Below are 8,643 nucleotides of genomic sequence, written 5' to 3'. Positions count from 1 at the left end.
CCATCAACTGATGAATGGATCAAGAAGATGTGGTATATATATACAATGGAGTACTATATGGCAATGAGAAAGAATGACATATGGCCATTTGTAGGAAAGTGGATGGACCTTGAGGGTGTCATGCTAAGCGAAATAAGTCAGGCAGAGAAGGATAGATACCATATGTTTGCATTCATAGGTTTAACAGGAGAGACCTGGCAGGGGACCATGGGGAGAGGAAGGGGGAAAGAGAGCGGGGAAGAATGAGGGATACTGATCAAGGGAGACTACTGAATACTGAAGACGAACCATGGACTGAAAGGGGAGGGGGAGGGAGGGAGGTGGTGATGGTCATGGTGGGGGGCACTTGTGGGGAGAAGCACTGGGTGTTATATGGAAACCAATTTGACAATAAACTATTATAAAAATAAAATAAAATAAAATGTGCAGAGAAAGAGCAAATGAGAGAGCAAATGGAACACAATGTGGACAGCTGGTGGATCTAGGAAAGGCTATTTGGAGTTGCTTGCATTGTTCTAGCCACCTTTCTGGAAGTCTGAAATGACACAAAAATCAAGCTACAGAATAGGAGTTTTCCCTCTGCGGGTTCCCTGGTACCTGCAGGGAGGGAGAGGTGGGAAAGGCTGAGGTCATCGTAGAGCAAAGGGGTTGGGTGAGCAGAGACTGGGCAGGTGCGTCCCCAGGAGCTGGGCCAGGAGGCCCGATAGGACAGCATTTGCTGCCTCTGAAAGGAAGCCAGGGACTGGCCAGCCTTCCGGCAACCCCTGACCTTCTCCAGTGCGAGGACCTTCATCCAAGAAGAATCAAGAGGGAGAAGATTGGTCATCATTCTCCGTGTGCTCCCTCCGCACTCTGGGCTCAGTCGGCCAGTTAGGAGTTTGGCAATGACATGCCTGATGGGCCGCCCCTCTCTATCTCAGGGGTGTTATTTCAAGGCTTCCCGTCCTTGCGGGACCCTCCCCCAGACCCTCTTGCCCTCGCTCCATCCAGGTACAAGGCACTTACGTGCACATAGGGCTTGACTCTGTTACAGGGAAACCAGCCAACGTCATTGGTAGCCGTGTTCCTGCCCTAAACATCCGGGAGGGAAAGACGTGGACAGAGAAGTGACTTGCATGCACGTGTGTGTGTGTGTGTGTGTGTGTGTGTGCCCATCTTTGTACCCTCTGGCCAGCAGCCCATCCATCTCTCTCTGTGGCTTGTATGACCCACAGACTTCCAGCCCGTATCAACGTCCTGGGGAGATGGCCAGATCAGAAGGGCCAGGCCAGCCCTAGAAATCCCCTCCCAGATGCCTCCTCCAGACCAGCCTCCCCTTCCCGGCACCGCCTACACCCATGACCACACACTCAGATCCTTCTCCATCATGCCCGCAGCCCAGCCAGTACCTCCCACCAGTTCTGTTCAGCCTCGGCCTTGGTGAGCTCCACGATGTCTCCAGGGTTGAGCCGTAGGAAAGGCCCAATGGCTCCAGGCGGGGGAGGAAGCCCATAGTATTCCTGACACACCTCCATCTTGGGCAGGCCTGCAGGGGAGGGGAGATGGCGGCTCAGCGTGGTTGGCAGTCAGGGATTTTCAAACCGGAGTCTCACTGGCCACCAGGACGGCCAAAATCAGAGACCAAGAGAGACGAACACTCATGTGCACCGAAAGTACTAGACAGGCTTCCTTCACGACAGCCCCAAACTGGAAACAACCCAATGGCCTCCATGGCACGGGTAAACTGGGTGTGATACGATCATACAATGGAATGTGATGCAGCAATGAACAAACTACTGTCACAAGCAACCATCCAGTGAGTCTCCCCAACATGACACTGACTTAAGAAGCCGGACACAGGAAGAAGACATCCTACATGACTTCATTTTTATGAAGTTCAAGGAAAGGCAAACTAATCTATGGTGACAGGGGTCGAAGCGTGGTTCTGTCTGGGAACGAGGTGGGGCACTGAGCGGCAGGGCTGGCTGGTAAAACCTTCTGCACAGCGGAGGAGATCAATAGTCTCTCCTGTCCAGCGGGGCGGCCGTTGGCCAGAGGCGGTGAGCGAGAGCTCATGATGTGGCTAGCATGGCTGAGCACGGGAGCTTTGAGGTTATTTAAATTACTCTCAGTTTGCACTGGACAGCGTAGTTCTAGAATTCAGCAAAATGTTCCATATCTTGATCTACATGGTGGTTACAGGCGTAGAAATTCATGGAGACATGTGGTTAAGATATGCTCACTTTTTATACCTTATGGTGTCTATTTTCTATCTCAAGAAAAAGTATGTATATATATATATATAATGGGTATATGTAAATGTATTAATACATATATACAACATGCATGAATAGAAATACATATAATAGATATACACACACTTATGTCTCTAAATGTTTATGTATTTATTTTTGACAGAGAGCAGGGGAGGGGCAGAGAGAGAGGGAGACACAGAATCGGAAGCAGCTCCAGGCTCTGAGCTGTCAGCACAGAGCCCAATGCGGGACTTGAACGCACAGACGTGGGATCATGACCTGAGCTGAGATCGGACACTTAGCTGACTGAGCCCCCCAGGTGTCCTGAGTTAGTTATTTTTAAACTCCCTTTGGCGTTTCTAGGACAAATGGGTCACAGCCTGACAAGCAGGACCTTACGTGATAGTTAACATGACTGCTGAGATGTGGGGCAAAGCCCAGGTTTCCTCCTGCCCACACAATGCCCACCCCCCTCAGACTCACCCAGGTCATTCCGCTTTTTGTCCTGAGGTCGGCGATGTGGCTTATCCTGGAGGGAGACAGCAAAAGAGCAAGCGTGGCTACCTAGGCCCAGCGGGACCCCCTCAGCTCCTATGTGGGCACCCCGCAAAGGGCCATGCCCACTGCTGGGGCCTCCTGGGGCCCCTTCCTTATCCCCCATGACTTTTCATACAGAGACAGGAGAACGGGGTCTTACCTTCTTCATGGTTCCTGAAAAATCTATGGGAGGGAAAAGGAAATAGTCAGGATGGGAAATCCCTCATGCAGAACCAAGCCCACCTCCGAGCCCCCTGCTTGTACCTTGCCCGTGTCGGCCACAGGGAGGGACCCTTCCCAGGCACTCCTTGTGTGCAGGTGCCCGGCACCGATGACAGCGGTAGCCCTGGTAGAAGGTGCCTCTGGGATGCCAAGGGGAGATTAAGGGAAGTCAGTGATGTTGATTGGACACAGCCAATCATTTTGCCAACAACGTGATGGGTGCCCTTGGGTTCTCTTTAGGGCAAGAGAGATAAGAAGAAGCTGAAGCTCAGGGGAGAGCCTCCCACCTCCCCACTCAGGGGACAGAGGCCAGAGCAGCCCCTCTGGGGAGGAAGAGCTGACCTGGCCCGGCCCCGTCTTCCCACACCCCTACCTCAGCAGCATCTGACAAGCCTTGCATGACGTGGTCTCCTCGAAGGAGTACATCTGGAAGTCATGCCCGTTGGCAGTAGCGTTCTCAGGGTAGATGTTGGAGCTGGAGGGGAGAGAATCCCACATGATGGAACAGCGCTCAGACACCAAGGGAATGAAGTACCGACCGTCCTGCCATTTGGATGCAGCAGGGCCGCCATATTGGATATGCTGCATAAACCACCAACCACATCTCCATCCACCCATCCACGTGCATCTGGGTGGAGACAGAGAGCAGGTTGGTGGTGTCCAGGGGCTGGGAGCAGGGGTAATGGGGATTGACTACCACACGGTGCAGGGTTTTCTTTTGGGAGGATGGGAATGTTTTGGAACGAGATAGAAGTGACACCTTCGCTGCCATCAACAAGTTTCAGCCATTCAACATGGCCATCTCCAGCAACGTGCTGTTCCTGCTGGTGTGTGCCCAGCTGTCACCTTGTCCCCTGAGGGCCAAGGGCCAGATCCGGGCAGGCGGCTGGAGCACCTGGAAGGGGTCCCTGGCAGGTTAGGTCTACAAAGGCAGAGGCCTTTTCTGTCTTGCTCACTACTGGTAAACAGTAGGCACTCAATCCATGTTTGAATGAAGGGGGAGGCTGGGGTAGGGGGTGCCTGCACAATATTGTGATGCACTAAATGCCATCAAATCATACACTTTAAAATAGCCATATTTTTATTACATGAATTTCATCCCAAGAAGACAAAGAAAGGGAGCCTGGATGGATGAGTCAGTTTAGCATCTGATCTTGATTTTGGTCGTGATCTCACCGTTCCTGAGCCCCTCTTCAGGCTCTGTGCTGACACTGCGCAGCCTGCCTGGGATTCTCTCTCTCCTTCTCTCTCTCTCTCTCTCTCTCTTTCTCTCTGCCCCTCCCTCACATACACTCTCTCTCTCAAAATAATTAAAATAAACATTAAGAAGAAAAGGAAGGGGCACCTGGGTGGCTCAGTTGGTTAAGCATCCAACTTCAGCTCAGGTCATGATCTCACGGTTTCTGAGTCCGAGCCCCGCGTCAGGCTCTGTGCTGACAGCTCAGAGCCTGGAGCTGTGTCGGATTCTGTGTCTCCCTCTCTTGCTGTGTCGCCCCCTCCCCTGTTCACACTCTGTCTCTCTCTCTCTCAAAAATAAACCTTAAAAAATTTTTTTGAAAAAGAAGGAGGAGGAGGAGGAGGAGGAGAGGAAGGGGAAGGTGAAATGGGAGAAGAAGGAGGAGGAAAGGACGAGGAGGAGAAGGGAGGGGGAGGAGGCGGAGGAGAGGTCCAGGCTGGTGGCGAAGCTCACACAGAACACTGGCATTCTGAGGATGCAGACAGAATTAAAAGCCTATCCTTCCCATTTCCCAGATGAGGAAACTGAGGTTCTGAGTAGCTCTGCAGAATGGAGCACAGAATTGCCTCTCGGCCCCTGTCCATTGCTGAGCCCTCTGAGGACAGAAGGATGGAGGAAGAGGCGTCTCACATGGCCATCTCGAACTGCTCCATCCACTTCTTCTTCAGTTCTCGTGTCTTAAAGAACAGCTCATAGCCCTGGGAGCCTTGGTCCTCAATCAGGAGAAACATGTGACTCCACTGCAGGGAAGCAGGGTTCAGAATGAAGGCACCCAGTCTCAGAAGACGGGACCACACACCCTCTGCACCCCTACCCCTGTGGGGAGAAAAGGGTCAGGCTTATAACAGCCTCTCGGCCCCTAGGAGACCTGGGCATGGGTCCCCTTGTAAGGATCTGCCTGGGAGAACCAAATACACGTGCACAAATCTAAAACCTCACACACACACACGGGCGCGCACACACATGGGCATTCTACAGGTCAGGTGGAGAGCCTTAAGCTACACTGGGGCTTCCCAGCACTGGGGACCCCTGTTCTGGCCTCGGAGCCCACCTTCTTGTTTTCTCGCTCTCCAGAAGAATCATCTCGAACCTGGAAGTTTTGCAGGTCCACAACGTTCTTGAGGTCGTAGGAGTCCCCTCGGCGCTTGCAGATGAGCAGGGCTTTGTCGAGCAGGAAGGCGTACCTGAGAGCAAGTCGGTCAAGGGCCTCCATCTGGCTGCCCTCGGCCAGCTCCTCCCCACCAGCTCCGCCTTCCTGGCCCCAGCCTGCGGTGCGTCTAGGACTCCTGCCTTTCTCCTCTGCTGGGGCCCACTTGGTGGCATCCGCCTGCCCACCCTGACCTCAGCCTAAGGTCCGGCCTGGGCGGGGCCCCTGTTGGTCTTGGCTCCACCCACACATCCACACTGGTCTGCCCAGCCTGCCCACCTAGGCTCCACCCCCGGGCAGGACTAGAAGTCTGGTCCCGCCTCTGCCCCGGCTCTGCCTACCTGTCCATCTTGGAGCGCCTCTCCACAGAGGTGATCTTGAGCTCCCCATCAATCTTGGGCCGGCCATAGTGGGCCAGAGACTGGTCCTATGCAGCAAGAAGAGGGGTCTGGCAAGGGGCCCCCAAGGAGGAGACCAAACACCCTCCCACGCCGCCGCTGCGGCCACACCCTCCGCCCTTCCTGCGCTGCCCCCTCACCAGGTTCTCAATGGACAACTGGAAGTTGGTGATCTGCCGCAGCGTCTCATTGTCCCGCTTGACCTCGTTCACACACTGTGCCAGGTCCTGGGGGTGGGGCAGGGGTGAGCCTGCACCCCCACCCTGCCCAATCCCTGTCTGGTTGGGGTTAGGGGGTCAGCCCCACTGGGGCTGGCAGGAGGCATAGAAAGGGTATCCATGCCAGAGGCTGGGAATCACTCACCGGGCACACAGGCGGGTCGTCATGGGTGAGAGGAGGGGGCGCCCGCGGGTGTGACGGAGCGCCGGGGCCGCACTACCTTGAATGTGCGCACGCCTGTGTGTCACCACTCACCCGCATGGCGTCCAGGGCCAGCTTCAGGTTCTCCTTCTCCATCACATCCTGCGTGTGTTTGACCAGCTCCTGCGGGGCCCATGGAGACAGACATCACCCGAGCCCTTTAGGCTTCGGGACCCTCCGACCAGCCTGGCCTGCCAGCTTCCTCTGCCTCTCAGAGGGCCCTAGAGCCCAGCCCCTGGGAGATGGCTCCGCCCCCCTCCTCTGACCTGGAGAGGTAGATAGGCCGGCCCTCCCTGGGGGGCCCCCCTTGTGCACCTGGAGGAGGAGGTGATACTTGAGTACTCGCTGCATGGGCACCATCAGCAGGTCCCTCAGCGTGAACCTCCCGTTGTTTGCTCGCTGAGAACATTCCTGGAGGGGGGAGGTGTCAGAGAAAGAGATGAGCAGGATGAGGTGGAGACAGGTATGGATTTCTTTAGAACCTGAAGCATCATATTTCCAGCCCCCCCCCCCGAAATAATGAAGGAAGAATTTCCTGGAATGCTGGCAAATACTGCCAGTGGCAGAAGTCCACACTGCGTGGAGCTGAGGAGGGAGCGAGGGACAGGTCTGCAGAGTCCCCACAGTGGGGACCCGCGAGGCTGAAGTACGTGTATACAGGTGGCCCCTCCTCCTTTCTGCCCTGGCTGTGCTCCCACCAGACACACTGGTCCGGGCGGGGGCGGGGGTGGGGCTCAGCCCAGGATGGGGGCTCAGTGTGAGGCTGAAACTCAGCCCAGACTTGGGGCACAGCCAAGGCTGGGACTCCACGCAGGCTGGACTGGGGATCAGTTTGGAGTCAGAGTTGGGTTCGGGGTCAGGACCCCAGCCTGGGGCCAGGACTGAGTCCAGAGTCGGGGTTTAGCTGGGGTCAGGGCTAAGTGCTCCCGCCCACCTCTTCCGGCTCCATCTCTGCCACTCAGCTGGCCGGTGGCTCTCCCAACCCCAGACCCTCAGCGCGCAGGTCCCTGGCCGGGCTGTGGCCGAGAGGAGCGCCATCAACTCCGTCTCCTCCCACTGCCCCCGGGGCCTGGGAAGGAGCAAGGAAGTCCCCCAGATGGGGCCCAGGCCCCACCTCCAGCTTCATCTGCACATCCTCCCGGGTTGTGGCCACGTGGTCCAGGTGCTTGCTGGCTGACTCCACCTGGCTGCAGTAGCGGCCATAGACTAGGAACCTGAGGGAAGGACAGTGGCCCGCACCATGGTCACGCCAATCTGGCTGTCAGCCCAGGTCCCGCCTCTTCCCAGAGGGCCCGAGCCTCGCTCTCCCCATCTGTAAAATGGGCATATCAGTGGCTCCTCCCACATGGAGGTACGGAAGCACAGAGGGAGACAAGGCATAGGACACTCTTAGCACTAGGTATAGTGTCTCCTCCGTGTTCACTTATTTACAAACAATTATAGAGCGCCTACTGTGTGCCAGGTCCTGTGCTAAGCACCTTAGGGTCAGTTTATTCCACCCTCACCACACTCTGGGAGGTATATTCCCATGCCACACAGTTTTACAGATGGGGCAGCAGACGCTCAGAGAGGTTAAGTGACTCTGCAGCGCCACACAGCCTGACAGAGGCAGAGCTGGGGACTGACCTACAAACGGGCAGTCTCTTGCCCATGAGCGAAGGAGGGAAAGCCCTGCCTGTCCAGGAGTCTCTGAAGGCAAGGTCTTCCAAATGCCGGGTGTGGACAGGCCAGGGTGACTTCCAGGGGTCTGGGCTGGCCAGCTGGCTCTCACCTCTCCTTGTATTTGATGAAAACGTGGTAGAGGCTGGGCGCCCCGGGGGTGGCCAGGACTTCCTTCATCTCCTTTAGGAAGACAGTGTGCACGCGAAGCAGGTCCTACTCAGAGGAAGGAGTGGAGGCAGGGGTTCAGTGCTCAACTCCCACCCCCCATGCGCCAGGGACAGGTGGAACCAGCAGGGCGCCCCACTGGACAGGCCCCGGGAGGGCTAGGGACCAGCCAGCTCACCTCAATGTTGATGAAGATGATCTCGATGTCTTGAGGTTTGAGGAATCGTTGCAGGGGCTTCAAGAAATGCTGCAGGAGGGGGGCGAGAAGGATGAAGGGGGGCAAGACCCCTCCCTCCAGCACGGTCCCAGGGAGCCACGGACAAGGGGACAGAGTCAGAAAGGGACAAACAGAATGAGAGACTGAGAGACAAAGAGATGGAGACTGCCCACCCACACACCTGTCCACGGCTGTTCACACCAGTGTTCTTCACACCAGTCAAAAACAGGGGACCAGCGATGGGTGAGTGCATAACCAGATGTGGACCGCCCACCCCCTGGGACATCACTCAGCCACGAAGAGGAGCGAGGCGCTGACACGCATGGATGGACCCTGAACACATGGCGCTCAGAGGGAGAACCAGACTCGGCGGGCCGCATCCTGTGTGAACCTCCATGTGAAAT

General features: G+C 56.1%; 1 protein-coding gene across 3 annotated transcripts in view; it reads right to left on the bottom strand.

The window, feature by feature from the left end:
- VAV1 (vav guanine nucleotide exchange factor 1) overlaps positions 1–8,643 on the bottom strand; it is a 44,883-nt gene that overhangs the window by 14,127 nt on the left and 22,113 nt on the right. For 2 of the 3 annotated variants that reach the window (XM_029918334.1, XM_029918332.1), the window contains exons 7-21: positions 8,201–8,269; positions 7,967–8,070; positions 7,310–7,409; positions 6,511–6,606; positions 6,250–6,318; positions 5,916–6,002; positions 5,719–5,804; positions 5,282–5,414; positions 4,861–4,970; positions 3,367–3,468; positions 3,036–3,133; positions 2,932–2,954; positions 2,718–2,763; positions 1,389–1,525; positions 1,006–1,071 (exon numbers count right to left, since the gene is read on the bottom strand). In XM_029918334.1, the coding sequence (XP_029774194.1) occupies positions 1,006–1,071; positions 1,389–1,525; positions 2,718–2,763; positions 2,932–2,954; positions 3,036–3,133; positions 3,367–3,468; positions 4,861–4,970; positions 5,282–5,414; positions 5,719–5,804; positions 5,916–6,002; positions 6,250–6,318; positions 6,511–6,606; positions 7,310–7,409; positions 7,967–8,070; positions 8,201–8,269 (1,326 nt within the window). The remainder of the gene's footprint in view (positions 1–1,005; positions 1,072–1,388; positions 1,526–2,717; positions 2,764–2,931; positions 2,955–3,035; positions 3,134–3,366; positions 3,469–4,860; positions 4,971–5,281; positions 5,415–5,718; positions 5,805–5,915; positions 6,003–6,249; positions 6,319–6,510; positions 6,607–7,309; positions 7,410–7,966; positions 8,071–8,200; positions 8,270–8,643) is intronic. The other variant, XM_029918333.1, reaches the window with a different exon arrangement.

This window comes from Suricata suricatta, chromosome 12, assembly GCF_006229205.1.
Source record: "Suricata suricatta isolate VVHF042 chromosome 12, meerkat_22Aug2017_6uvM2_HiC, whole genome shotgun sequence".
Lineage (NCBI taxonomy): Eukaryota > Metazoa > Chordata > Mammalia > Carnivora > Herpestidae > Suricata > Suricata suricatta.
Note: the sequence above shows the minus strand (reverse complement) of the source record. Positions and strands in the feature narration are given on the sequence as shown.